This window comes from Neodiprion lecontei, chromosome 2 (genome assembly GCF_021901455.1).
Source record: "Neodiprion lecontei isolate iyNeoLeco1 chromosome 2, iyNeoLeco1.1, whole genome shotgun sequence".
NCBI lineage: Eukaryota > Metazoa > Arthropoda > Insecta > Hymenoptera > Diprionidae > Neodiprion > Neodiprion lecontei.
The window spans coordinates 43,960,957-43,975,844 of NC_060261.1; the positions used below are offsets into that span (position 1 = coordinate 43,960,957).

A 14,888-nucleotide genomic window follows, 5' to 3' on the forward strand; every position below is an offset into this window, starting at 1 on the left:
GAGCAACACTGCATTTTCGACGAGTTACCGATATTTATCAAACAATTCTTAAAGTGTGATTGAAGCTTGGAATGATTTTTGGAATCGAATGGCCTTTAATGAATTTATATTTAAGTAATAATCGGTGAAAATAAATGATACAATTAGCTATATAATATTGTAGAATGCTAATATTAATATAACCCGTTAAGAGATAAGAAAGAGGAATGAGAAAAAAATTACAATTACGAAAAGTACGAAAAAAATAAAATTTAGAAATAGAAGTGATAAGGAAGAAAAAAAAAAAATGAAAACATGTATTTTCAGAATTTAAAGTTTTTCTTTGGTCTAGCAATTTTTGTAATGCACATATTGTAATTATAACGTCTAAAACTCTTATGAATAATATTACTGTAATCGTAACGTGGGGTGAGTGATAGTGGTATGAAAGAGTCTTAACTTTCTAAGAGTCTTAAGGATTCAAAAAGGGTAACCACAACATCTACACATTAGAGTCTCCTTATACATCGTGCATGCAGAGAAGAAACTTCTTACTCAGTCTTGACATTGTTGCAATAGACCTACGTACCTAATGATACCGTCACGTTTCACCCGTAGTTGAACGGGAAATGATATTTTCGGCACGAAAATCTGATCAAACTTGGTTGAAAAGTGTGCAAAAGATTAGAAAGGAAAAACTCACCAGTTTCTGACGTATATTCTCTTGTGGCTATCTTATGTATTATAGGTACATATAATTATGTCGGGTTTTTGTATGAAATTATCAGCAAAGAATAAATTAATTGCAGCATATCGAAGACGGTACCAAAAAAAGAGAAACTTATGAATAATTCATATGACCATGCCTTCATTGAACACACGCGGTCCAATCACTTACCATGCACAATTCTCACCGTAAGATTACTTACACCCTTAGCCATGCGTCAACTCGTGAAAATTCCTATATCATTTTCATACGATACTTGACACATTTTATGTACACATTCAATAATTATTCAATTGCTGAGCAAAATTTTTCCCATTTTTTCCGCGTATAAAATGATAATCGAATTTATTCAAGCAAGAATGTCTGTTGAAGCATCATACAAATGAACGGTACAATAAGACCGTAGTTTAAATAGTGCATTCTTGAAATTGCGAAGACATTGCAAAGTGCAGTAAGCAGATTTTCGTACACCTCGATATGAGAAAATATCATCATTACGGGTACTGCTATCTAATGTTACTCCTTTCTCAACTGCGTTAAACGCGTACCTCAAATATCACGCCCGCGCCCTGCCGAAATGGTGGAATTACTGATCTATTGGGTGGATAGCTTCAATTTGTACAAAAGTTCCACAGGGAAAGCGTTATACTTTGGGCATTGTCGTTGCTGTTATTATAAAACTCAATGAAGGACGATAAAGAGACTGAGTAAAATTCTAAAATTTGTTCAGAATTAGTATTTGACGTGTACGTACACAAGGAATTAATTCCTAACAGCCAAAATATATTTTTTATTCTATTACAACGCTCATGCAGTGCCTAGACTCAAGATTTTCGAGTTTCTGGATTCAAAAAGTTTTAAAATGCTTGGAAAAATTTTCGCTTACACCATACTTTTTGCAATTATTTCCCGACTGTCGTACGTAAAACGTACTTTTTTATTCTGCGAGTGATTTTTCCTTGTAGCTCGATGTCAAGTTAGTGTGAGAACAATTTTTTCGTTTTCTTCCGGAAGCATACGACAAATGCCTGTTGGAGAAAACCTAGATCTATCTACACCACCAGTTGTTTCATGTTGCGAAGAAGGCATATTATTTAAATTTTTTTTGATCGATCACAATCGACATCATATTTACATAAACAACTATTGATGACATTCCAACCAGGTAGATGGTATCACTGTCGCATAGCCGAATAGATAGAATCGATGATCGGGTAAGGTAAGGGTTAACAAGATCAAGATAGTATAAGACTTTCAATGTCAACTGATTTTTAACTGATCTCTTTTTATAAATTTATCACATTTGTTTTGTCGCGTGGATACTACGAGCGGGGGGGGGGGGGGGGGCATGACCATATAAAATTACCAGTGCGCAGTTCCTGTATCAAGTAATACGAGTATGTTCTATAGATTCAGATTTCTAATTTTATTGCGAGATGCCGGATGTTGAAAATTCGTATTTCTGCAGTTACTGGTTTCTTATTGCTCGAATTATAACTCGTATGCGGTTAGTTCTAGCTACCTCATATCTTTCACCACAAATATCGTTCCAGATGGATTATTTTTTTTCATAAAATTATTCGCCCTCCCGTTAATATGCCGAATATATATGATAATGACAGGTAAACTTGAAACTTCACTGAAAAGATCGCGGCTTGGTGCTGTGGAAACCTCGACGTACAGGTACAATGAGTAAATACTTAACATTATGTACTGGTCCGTATCTGTAATTCTAACGTTGTTAGTAAATCGAGAGCCGTGTTGAATCGTGGCTTTCGTTAATTTTGTCTTAATGTCTTAATTAATTGTAATCTAACGAACATATTAATACTATACGATGATGGTTGCACCAAACTGCGGCGACTATTGGAATTCGGTTAATAACAGTTATACGTACATATTATTATGAATAATGATTTAATATGTTCCATGGTTTTACTTAATTTCTCACTATTGCCAGGAAGGAAGTAACTATACCTCTGCAATGAATACAAGCGAATGCAGTGTACGAGTAAGCAGGGGTTGTATCTTACGGCTTGGATTTATACAAAAAATATTGGGAAATCTTTATTCAGTAACAAGACCAGTGCTCCGGAGCAGCGATGAACAATAATTATTGTTGTTGTTGCTATTGTATATGTATATGGAAGATTCTCCAATTTTTTTTTTTTATGTCGTACGTACGTGTTTCAGTTTATTATTAAATTAAAGATGACATAAGCTATTGTATATGTCGTACAGTGAAAGAGTTGTGTATGGGCAATAGTACCTATCTATAATATAGACAATAGAATAGAATAGAATTATTATTATTATTATTATTATTTAAATACAAGTATGTATAATAGACGTATGTGTTTTTGTTTTTTCTTTTACTTAGTTTATAATTATAATGATATATCTTAGTAATTGATGATCTTTAAATGACGCGCTTCTTCGGGGACGAGAATTACGTCGCAAGTTGGTGTTATATTATACGTATAGTTTTATTCTTCGTTTCGTTTACACTCGGATAGAAACAGTTTCTGAAGCTGGAAGGTTCTCCTTTGGCTTGGGCCGCAGCAGCCTCTCGCCCATCCATTAGCAATATCTGGTATATCTGATGAACTCTCAGCTGCCAATGATCGTTGTACAAAGTTGTTCGTTGTTATTCGGAAGTGCCTGTGAAATCGTTTGAAAACGTGAAAAAAGTGCCGGAGAGAGATAGTCGAATGACATGAAAAAGAATACGCGATTGTTCAGCGCCGACGAAGCAATCCAGTCGATGGACTGTTTCAAAACCTACGTGATAGTGATGATGACGGTGTGGTGTCAGAGCTGCGATGGGTTGTGCTGTCGCCTAAACGTCCTGCCTCGTCTCTTGCACGAGGTATACCTGAGACCCGGGCACCGTCGATGTGGTTACGAAGCTGCGGTGCTTGGCACGGATCAAGGTCAGGTTGCTCTCGGCGGTGTCGGCGCGGTCCTCCGCGGCCTCAAGTTCACGCTGGAAGCGGCGCACCCGCGTAACGCTCTGCTGGGACATGCCCTCCTGTTCCTGGAGCTGCCTCTTGTAGATGTTGACCTTTTGCGACGACTTGTCTAGTGCCTCCTGGAGGAGGGCGATGTTCTTCGAGTCCTCCTCTACCTGGATCATCACTTCCTTGATGTTGCGCTCCTTCTTGCGAAGGATCTTCACGGTCTCTGCGTGTCTGCGCTTCTCCTCGTCAAGTTCAAGCTCGAGATCACGGATCTGTACGTAGATCAGTGGTTCGTTCAGCGATTAGCGCGAATCGGTATTAACAACGAAGGGGAGAAGAGAGAAGTCAGACGATCGTAGTACTCACCCTGGCTTCGAGTTTGCTGATGATGCGCTTTCCGCCGACGATAGCGTTGGCCTCAACTTCCTCAAGCCGAATGGACAGGTTCTTCACTTCGATCTCCAGAGACTTTTTGACAGCCTCAATCTTCACGATACGCTCCTGCTCGTCGTGCAGGATTTCAACAGTATGCTTGAGTTCGGTCTGGACGCGCTGGAACCGTTCGTCGCTAACGCGTAGCTCCTTGGTAACTTCCTCGTAGTCTCCAGCGAGGGTGGCCAATTCCTGCTCAATCTTCGCCCTGGCTGAGGAAATGTTCACGTTGATCGTTGTCAGCTCGTTGATACGGCTAACCGACTCCTCGTACTGCTGCTCGACAGATCTCTTCGCGCGAAGGGCCTAAAGACGAGACAAGAATGAGCGTTTGTTTCTCTTCATCACACCCTTGCGGCTACGAATATTTGACTATCACCAACTTACAGACTCGTAGTTGCCGCGAATTTCCTCGAGCTCCGAAGTCAGGGATAAGAGACGGCGCTGGCTGATGCCGAGTTGGTCCAAAGTCACCTGCAGCTGGCGCTGAACCTCGTCGTAGTGCGATTGCAATTCCTGAAAACAGCATTGTCAATTATTTATCTGTTTTTGTTTGTTTGTTGTAATTACTTGTGTCTCGAACCATTTCGCCGTTCAAAGAGATCACTTTCAAGTTTTCCTTACCGTCAATGTCAGGGATTGCTTCTTGATCGTCTTCTGCAGATCGATGTTGCTCTTGTTGGCAACATCCAGGGAAAGTTCCAATTCGGTAATTTGGATCTGCAGCTTCTTCTTGACGCGAGCTACTTCGGACTTCAACTTGGTCTCGGCTTCGACGACGCGGGCGTTTAGCTGTTCGATCTCAATGCTGGTCTGTTTGCTGTTGGAAAATAACAAGTTTGTTTAACAATAAGCCTGCAACTCCAGAAGTTATTTCTGGATAGAGAATCGGTCCATTGTCAGACAATCAACACAATTATTCACAAAGAGAGATAGAAACGTTGTAGTGAGAAGGATTGGGGACTACATCGTAGAGATTTGTATTTTGGGTTTGAACTCCGTTTCACGGGTACTTGCGATTGGATTATTTTACAAAACCAGATTTGTGTTATTTCCATCTGGGGACTAGTTTCTATATGCCTAGCGATCACATGGATCCCGTGCCAAAGTCTGTCTACCTCTTGTCCAAGAAATAGCCGCTCGACTTCTGCTCGAATTCCTTCAGTTCATGGCTGAGGTTGTCGAGAGGCTCCAGGAACTTCTGATCGTCCCTGGCCATCCGCGCTCTGTTGCTCATAAATTGTGAGTGCATCCTGTCATCCATAAGGACGTGTACAGCATTTCTTTGAAATTTCCTTATATCTGCCAATTCCTGGCTTTGCGAAAGATTCTGCAGAGCGTCAGCTTTCAAATGAAACTCTATAGCCTTGGCAGATTTTCCGCGTAAACGCCTGCCGTGTTCCAGAGCATCCTTCACCTCTCTCATAGTCTGAACGTCCTGCAGAGATCCAAGTTCCAAATCGCTCATGATTTTTCGCTCTATTTCTCGGGGCTCGCTTCTTGGACGCACTTGAACGGGTCTGCAGATGACACGTTTCCTCGGAAAAATTTCTTTCGTTACGTGACTCGCGTGAATTGTTTTTGAAAGGCTGAAGTCCGAACGCTTGGCAACCTTAAGATTACGTTTCTAAGGTTAGTTAGTGAAAATCAGTTGAATGTTTTTTATAGCACAGAAAAAAAAAATTCCTATGAAGCACGTGCAAGTAGTCCTGGCTTTTACCCAGCACTCCGAAAAGTATCACGAACAAAGAAATTTCATCGACAACGATTTCTTCACACGCGGTTTGAAATTATACTTCGAAGCATTTAGTAGCCAGGCATAGATATTCGCGTATTAAAATAATTTGCTGCAAAAATCACTACGGGCTACCGACTTGGCACCGACTTCACAGAGCAGCTTTGCTTTCTGTCCAAAATGGAATCGAACGGATTTCGTCAGCGTTACCATTCCGTATTGAACGACCAGGCCGACTGGCGTGTCGAAATTTCGACGGTTCTTCACTTTGCTAGTCTTGGCTGCGCGGAATAGCGATATAAGGCGTTTTCCGTTTAACAAATCTCAAACACTCGAAACCCGCACATGGAACCTAGAGCTTTGACCGGTTTAATTTCTCGCTGACGCCGTAGTGGCAGCTTAGTCGAATTCGTTTATAAATATTCAAATAATCAACGCTGATTACCGCGAGTCTATGATTCCATTAGCGTAAATCACGATGCGCTATCAGACTATCAGAGACTCAGAGTGCACCTTCCCCTGAGACGAATTTAGATTTGAAAAGGTCAAGTCGCCACCGAGTCGCGTGCCAGTTTGTAACACCACGCTTTCCTTTCCTCAAAAATCCTTGACGTTGCGTTTAAAAGAACTTGCGGAGAGGGTTTACCTTAAATGTACTTAGATGATCTTTTGCCTGCACCTCCGCGTCAACCGCCAATCGTTGTAGATCTCTCGGCGTGTAAGTCTGCACCTTTTTGTCCTCCCAGAGCGCGCGACTGTCCGACCACGGGAGGTGGGGATACTCGGACTTGGCTCTGGCTCGATTTTCTCGCTCATCGATGTAATCGATCATTGGTTGGTAGTAGTTGATCCCGTATGCATAGTTCTTGTTGTAAACGAATGTTGGCCTATGCCGCCATTTCGGTTCTAACGGCATATGGGAGAGCGGCACATGCGACGCCATTCTGAAGTTTCCTCGTAGCGTCAGCTGTCACCGTTTCTTCACCCACCTCTTTATAGTGTCTTTTCTGTTCTATTTTTCAACTTCAATCCTTGTAATTTTTTGTGCAACGTTATCCTCAGGTATTACTGAATTCTTTCACCATCTGTTATTTGTGACAAACGCTTCAAGGGTGCGGTCTTTTCCTGCCTAGCATCCCTACTGAAGTTAAAAGGTGCCAGACTGACAGCTGCGCGGTATGTGCAGGACCTGCTCTCGTGACACAGGCACACGTATGCTAACTGACGTTTAAGTAAAATTGAAGCACGTCGTCATGCAGGGGTTTCATTTGTAGCTTTTTCATTGATTGCTTAATAGGGTTGAAACGCTGTGTGTAGCCAATCAGAGTCTCTCTCTCTCTAATAAATGGACCATGTCTTCACAAAAGCATACCTCAGTATTAATAGAGAGATGTGATGACAGCCTCGTGCTAGATATCTGGTAGCTTTCTCATACCAATTATGTCCTGAACAGTGTTTTACATATAGTGATAGAGTTTTTTTTTTTCTTTTTTTTACCAAGTACCATATATGTATAATAAGAGAAAATAGTAATGGTTGAAGGATATTCTGGGAAGGCTCCATGTATCATGACTTGACCCATCGAATTGTCCTTTTTTGATCACCATCAGTTGCCAATATTGATCATTTGTTTTTATACGATAACCAAGAGACTCTTCTAAATTACTTACATGAGTAATGAGTATCCGACTACGCCGACAAATATTCGTCACTTCTCACCCAAGATATGTAATATCTTCTGTAGATAATTATTTGAATGTGTGTCACGTAAATGTCCGATGTAAATAGCCGATGATGAATCAGAAGACAGCGTAACAATCGAATAAAAATAATCAAGATTACATCAGCCATAGGATGCTCCGAGCCAAAACATGATATCCTCTAGCATACGATCAATGTATTGACAGATGTTGGGTGAGCAGCGGTAGCGCACGTTATCGATCGGTTATACCATTACCGTCTTGTCGAAAGAATCAGTTTAGTCATAGATGCAAGATCTAACATTGAAACAACGATTTGCATTGATAGCACGCGTGCATTTCGCTAATTATTAAAATGACTCGATCAACGCGTTCCTGTGAACTTTCTGTTACTAGGCCCAATTTTGAAAAACATCCACGTACCGGAACGCTTCGAACTCCTCGTCCTTCTCCGCGAGGCGACGCTCAGCCTCGTGACGGAACTGGCTCAGCTCAGCAGCCAAACGCTGAGAGCGCTGTTCCTCAACCTTGCGGCCCTATTTTTTGGAAAGAAGGATTCAAATAAGCGATGCAGTTAATATCGTGGAGATTAGACCCCTTGCAAATATACTCACTGCTTCGGCTTCCTTGTATGCGGCAGCCAACTCCTCGCGTTCGTTCTCCAGGCGACGAAGTTCCAATTCCAACTCGTGTAGGCGTCGGTTCATGTCTGCCAGCTGGTTCTTAGCGTCGGATAGATCGTCTGCAATAATAAAGGTAGGAGATGTAACGCGTTCCAATGGATAACTTGAATAGCTTTGCCTTACAAACCTGCAAGCTTCTTGTTCTCGCGACCCAGTTGATCTTTCATTTCGCGGGTCTTGTCGAGCTCAGCATTCGTACGTTGCAGTTCCTGTTGCTTGTTGCGCAGGTCGCGTTGAGTTTGCTCGTACAGCTGAACAGTTTCTTCCAACCGTGACTTAAGCTCGATGTGGACCTTCTCCATATGTTCTACGCGTTTCTGGAGCTCCCGAGCTGTTCCATTGGCCTGGAAACGACGTAACAAGGTTATCGATGAATCTTCCGAGAGTATGTTAGAAAATGATATGAATAACGCTGGATTAGAAAGAAAGCCAATCGCACCTTCTCGAGATCGATAATGAGAACCTCTACTTCAGACTGTAGACGTGACTTTTGCTTCTCCAAGTTGTTGATCTTCACCAGAAGGGTCTCAATTTGTTCCTCCTGTTCCTGAATGCGAGCTGAGTACTTGCGGCGAAGTTCCTCAACCTGTTTTGCAAACGAAGATGTTCGTGAAAAATTACGAGGTTCAAGAATCAATAGATTCACTGACCTCTTCAGCGCGAGCATTCGCCTCGGTCTCGTATTTGGACCTCCAGATGGACACCTCACCGTTGGCCTTGACAAGCTGACGTTCCAGGTCTAGACGAGCCTCGGATTCCTCTTCCAGTTGTACGCGGACAGATTCCAACTCGACTTCGACCTACAAGTGATTGTGTTATGATCCAGAATTGCCACTCTTGATTTACTATATCACTTGCAATTGCAGGCGAATCTTGCACCTCAAAATGTCGTTATTTTGAAAATACCTGATGAAGAGAGGCTTCAACCAAAGAACGACGGCGTTCCTCATCCTCAAGGCGGCGTCGGGCATCTTCAAGTTGGCTCGCAATCTGTGACTTCAGGTAAACAACGTTCTCGATGTTTACCTAAAATTTATGAGTAGACCATTATTATCTTGAAGTTGCTCGGAAAGGTATCGAGAGGACGGGATAGGGCGTAATACACGTGTAATAATGGTCCAAGTGGAACCCCAGCACTTGCCTTCAGGTCTTGGACTTCCTTAGTGAGCTCGATATTTTCTTGGGAGAGACGGGTCTTGTGGCTGGTAATATCCACGATAGTGCGATTCAGTTCCTCGATCTTAACGTTCAGTTCTGAAACGTGAATCTCTAGCTTCTCGACTGTCTTGATGGACAGGAGCTTCTCCTTCGTCACGGAGTCTACCTGGGCGAGCAGCTCGTAAACCTCTTGCTGGAATTTTCCCTTCTCTTTGTCAGCTCTGAAAGTGAATAAAAATTTCCAATCTGAGACACTGCGGTGATTCTGTGTACGAATTGAAAGTCAACCGATGGATTTGTGAACTTTTAAATCCCACTTCGCATCCTGGCTTTGTTAATCTGTGCAGTGGTAAATCAACGGGTGATACATTTTTTGGGAAAAATTTCTGTAAGCTCGTAACCACCTACGCAATGCGCGTGGAAAGGTGTAAGGTGTAAGGTGTCAGCCATTCGGTTTCGAGTAAAGTGGGGGATAGTCGTGGACCGGTGGCGTGGACTAATATGGCGCGCCAACGTTGGTTGCGGCATGCTTTAGACTCCCGGGGTTAAAAATAGTCATAAGCAGAGCGACTGAGAGGGAAGAAGAGAAAGAGCGCCCTGTAGTTGGACTCGCTATTTTAACGAGAGTGAGCACCGCGGCGACGTTGCCCTCCTCAGCCACGATGCCCGTTCAACAGGTGAACTATGCGTCCCTTTTTTCAGAAATTATTGTTGGTTTTCTAATTCTTCCGATGTGGACTTATAGTACGTGCGATAGGTAATTTGATGAAAAAAAAAAACGTTTCACATGTTCACCAGAATATGAAGTCCGAGCTATTGGTCCAAATAGAATTTCGACAAGGTCAATTTTATCGATCTATACTCTTCAAGGATGGAGATATTATTACTTATGTCGATTTCGTCACCCAGTCTGTATCGTTTCAAAATTAGAACCATAACGAATTCCCGAGATGCTTCAAACCTTACATTTCACAGCTCGATACGATGGCATCGTCGACACGTGACAACTGTCATTCGCTGTTGGGCTTCTGTCTAAAGCTTTCCAACCCGGAAGTCGTTACAACAGGAGGAAGGCTCCAGTGAAAGACAACATTCCGCGACTTTGTTTTCGTGGAGTGTGCGGCAGACATGCAGAAGCAAAAATAGATGACTGAGATTCTTCTTGCTCTCATATGTCAATGGTATATATACCAGAGCGAGTCGTAAGTCCATTGCAAACTGGTGACCATAATATTAACATCTCGACAAATTGGGAGATGGACATATTATGTCACTCTCGAACCTGTACCAGAAATAGTATTCCGCCAAAACAATTAGCGGGGACACTTATTATCCGTTGACGTCCTTGTAACATTGTGTTCGATACACGCCGGTCGCTGGGACGATAGTCTATGTTTAGAAACTGCCGGACGCTCTATGTATTTCAGGTGTGGAGACTTCTGTGCTTGGACCCTGGCCAGCCACGGAGGCATACGCTTTGAAATTTTCAGATATTTTCCACGGACTAGCTATATTTACCTTAGATACCGTATGTGAATCACCGGGGTGGATGTAATTTCTTATTTCCATGTTACCCGAGCGGTGCGTCGAGCAAGCGCCGATGAATCACGCTGGAATCGTGAGCGGACTCGTGACACCTTTTTTGACTTGGATTTTTTTCAATTCTCCCACTAATACTAATTACCCACGACGTCAGCCCTGTCCAGAGCAACATGGGACGAGGAGATTAAGATTGACTTCTGGGATTCTTTACCCACCTGGCACGAGCCTTGGAGAGTTGATCGATTTGATCCTGAAAGTCGGAGACGACTTCCTGGTGCTTCTTGCGGAGAATGTGTGCGGTTTCCTCGCTCTCCAGGTGAACATCCTCAAGAAGTTTACGAAGCTTCGCCAACTCCGTGTCTCTCTTTCTGTTGATCTCAAACTAAAATAACGCAAGAATGTCGTATTGTACGGTGGTAAGTCATACGCAATGGTTTCTGACTTGCACGTGATACTATATTCATCCCATGCATATAGCTGTCGTTCAAAGATGCAACATCTTACCTGAGATTCGGCACCGCCCTCAGCTTCCTCAAGGCGCTCGGACAATTGAATTACCTGCACGCTCAGGTCGGCGCGCTCGCGTTCGATCTGCAAAACGGAACAACTCCGTTAATCTCTAAAATTAACCAATGCAATGAGGGCAGAACGGTGTCCAGGCACGAAGGTATCATCGGAGCGTTCAAGTTCTCTTATTATGTTATAAACCCTCATGAGACGTACCGATGCGTTTCCATTTCGCTAAAATCCAGTGATCCGCAAAATTTGATATCACGCTAATGATGACGCGACGGTACTGATCCCCTTGGGGTGCACATGACGTCATATTCCTTAAATAGCTTCAGTCTAATTTCGGTTGGCCGACTCACTTCTAGAGTAGCCTTATTAATATTACGAATACAGAAACCGTCATTTCGCTTGTCATTTAAATTGCGTAACCTTCTGTACCTACAAGATATTTGTCACCTGACTTTGTTCATGCGATACGGATAATCGTTTCAACATCGTTCACCGATTTTAAAATTTATCGATAACTTAAGCACCGCTTGAACGGCGTCGCTTATGCGTATACTTGAAACTTGCGATCCAAGGACCACTTCGGAAGTGGTAAGTATCTCCGTTGTGCCGAAAGGTATTCCATGACGGACCTTGCCGACAAAATTTTTCCCCGTACGCATCAACCGCAGCTCTTGGCAATTGCTCAAGTTACGCGGGCCTAGGCCCAATCGGCGGTGGCCCAATTGTTTACGTGAGATACACAGAAACAGAGTCAATCAAAATTAGCTGCAAGCTTAGTACGCTTTAAACGACAAAAGGTTCATCGTACGATCAAAGATCTACAAAGAGTCCACGCGTCGTTTTGTTCCGCCTCAGCATCCTTGTTGATGTAATTAAAAATCGACGACATTTGATATTCGCCAATATTTCGATTCGACCGGGGGTTAAAAATTTGGTTCATTGGATATAAGAACGCGTGTTTGAAAGTAAAGGGCCGAACAATTTTTGGGGTAAACTACGATTTTTCATATTAGCATGAAACATGATGAAAGAATTCAGAATGCGAAGAGCTTCTGAAGGCCTGAGCATCTGAAAATAGACACAGCGTGAGCTGGACATTCTTCAACACCTCTTGCCCCCGTACCGTTTCTCCGCCGCCGCCCCCCCCCCCCCCCCCCCCCCTTCTGCCAATCTACTAGGTTTTCTTTCTTCCACAAGTTGAAATTCAAATCTTAATACTTGTATAACCGAAAATAAAAGATTTTGCATTTGCCGATAGCGTAAATTTTTCGAAATCGTTATTTACTTGACTCAAGAATTATTCTGCTATGCAGCTGTAGCGTCGATTTCTGATTTCAACACCGACAGATTTTTGTTTTTTTCTTTTCTCATGTTCTAGGACAATTTTCAGAAACTCACCCTCTGACGCAACTCTCTCTCAGACTCCAGGTCATCTTGGAGCAGGCGAATTTTGTCCTGAAATGAAAGAACGGATGCATAAAATTAATACGAGGTATGAGGAAAAAATCTGAATTAAAAACGAAACAAAGTTGATCGATTACGCCATATATTTATTTACTTATTTTTAATTATTTTTATTTGATAGTTTCAATTTCGAAATCCACTGCCTTAGCTTACGAAAAAATATTAACTTTTCCCGCTAAACAAAAGTACGTTAGCCTTACTATGATCCAATTATTTTTTTTATCATCATATTACGAATGCATTTAGAATTTCGGGATGATTAATCGTTAAGGTTTTCCGGCGATTAACCGTTACCGTTGTATTATTTAAAAATAATCCATTACTATTTTCGGACTCAGCTATCCGGTAGCCACCGTAGCCGTATCCATCCACTTTTGGTTTGGTCAGTTGCCATTGAGCGTGTCTTTTGGTCACTGAACTTCAATACACATGTTTCTCTCTCACTCTAAAATACGGAACCTCATCATTTTCATTCACTTTTATGGGGCACAGGGTCACGGCAACGACAACCCCGTTTTTACCTTACATTGCATGACGGTGATTCGACAGTGAGATTTCCAGTGCGATTCATAAAATTTTAGTCGAAGAGAGAAGATCCCAATCAATTATTGCTCACAACCGATCCGGTATTTACGTTATGCCAGCGAGCCCGGCAGCCTAGTTCACACTGTTACGTAGTTATTCATCCGCCATTTTGGATAACCAGAATGATGAAATCTACGGCGTGGTCTTGAAAAAATATCTTTCCGGTGGTCTTGAAACCACTCGAAGAAGCATCGCATAGTCCCAGCAAAGGCGGTCATCAGACGTTCCACTTTCTTTTATTGAATCTTACGGTTTCACAATACCTTCATAATCACTCACACAGAAGTTTTCCGCAATTCGGATACACTTTGCCCGGCTCAAAAAACGCGCTGTGTAACCGGCAGTCGCGGTGCAGATATTGCTCGTTTCCAGCCACAGATCAGCGTACGCGTATCCACAGTTAGCCGATGATCGAAGGCCTAAATCACTTGGGAAGAGAAGTCGAGAGATGTGTGAAAAAAAATGTGTAACATACCTCGAGTCTGGAGAGAGCGCTCAGGTCGGCGCTGTACTCGATGCTAACATCGGCAGAGCCCGCACCACCCGAAGACCGGTACGTGTACTTCGAACTCTTCGCTACCGCTGAGGAAGACATCTTTATTTATGGACTAGTCGATCGCTGCCGTATTATTATATGGGTTCACTAAGAAACGAAGCTTTCCTTTCCTCTTCACTTCTCTTCGTCCGCGGTTAGTCTTATTCAATTGATGGGCGAGGAGTAAGTCTACGTCTGTCCCAGCCTTCGTCAGTCGCTCTGTCGTGTGTTGCGTTTCGGAGCCGACCAGCGCCCTACTCGTAGTGCGCGACCCGTCGTTCGTATGACTCGACGGCAACTCCATGGCCCCGTAAAAACTACCAGCGGCGACGCATGCGTCCTGACCGCTCCGCCCCGTTTCCAAAAACATTGCCAACGTGATCGTGGGACTGAATAATTTCATATCTGCATCAAATCTTCCACGATACCGGACAGACCTAAGGCTGTTGCACCCCCGGCTCGCCTGGGCTCCCGTTCTCCTCATCGCCACTTCTTTCCAGATCGGTCTATTTGAATCGCTGCCAGCGCATATCGCATCCCCTGCAGCCTGCCCACCGATAACAGAAAATTCTTCGACCCCGCAGGTTCTGGCCAAACTTTCATCCTTTTCAACCAACTCCTGGTCAATCCATTATCAGATCCGGTCTCTGCGAATCGAACGGCTGGCCAGCATTTTTCACCAGATTCACTATCGATTCATTTGCTTGACGGCGAAAGGTAAGAACCACCATCCACCAGATTATTCTTACGGATACAGGTAAAAAACTATTTTTCCATCAAGCCATCTAGGTTACACGTTTGGTACATACTTGAAGGCGAAACATGATCAGGGTATTGCTCTATCTTTTAAAGTTCAGTCCTTGTCAACA

The 14,888-nt window shown here is 43.0% G+C and overlaps 2 protein-coding genes across 2 annotated transcripts; both read right to left on the reverse strand.

Annotated features, from left to right (window-relative positions):
* Nucleotides 1-2,999: 2,999 nt before the first annotated feature.
* Nucleotides 3,000-14,310, reverse strand: LOC107227816 (paramyosin, long form). Its single transcript, XM_015669070.2, has 16 exons — nt 13,960-14,310; nt 12,834-12,890; nt 11,421-11,507; nt 11,132-11,298; nt 9,358-9,595; nt 9,123-9,242; nt 8,867-9,016; nt 8,656-8,802; nt 8,344-8,560; nt 8,148-8,275; nt 7,957-8,069; nt 4,723-4,918; nt 4,486-4,614; nt 4,033-4,404; nt 3,492-3,938; nt 3,000-3,367 (listed from the first exon to the last, which is right to left on the reverse strand). Exons 1-15 carry the CDS (start codon nt 14,077-14,079, stop codon nt 3,546-3,548), a joined length of 2,634 nt encoding a protein of 877 aa, XP_015524556.1. The 5' UTR covers nt 14,080-14,310; the 3' UTR covers nt 3,000-3,367; nt 3,492-3,545.
* Nucleotides 4,832-7,001, reverse strand: LOC124293072 (paramyosin, short form-like). The gene is made up of 2 exons (XM_046732230.1): nt 6,480-7,001; nt 4,832-5,710 (listed from the first exon to the last, which is right to left on the reverse strand). The coding sequence occupies exons 1-2, from the start codon at nt 6,774-6,776 to the stop codon at nt 5,213-5,215; spliced, it is 795 nt and encodes a 264-aa protein (XP_046588186.1). The 5' UTR covers nt 6,777-7,001; the 3' UTR covers nt 4,832-5,212.
* Nucleotides 14,311-14,888: the final 578 nt, after the last annotated feature.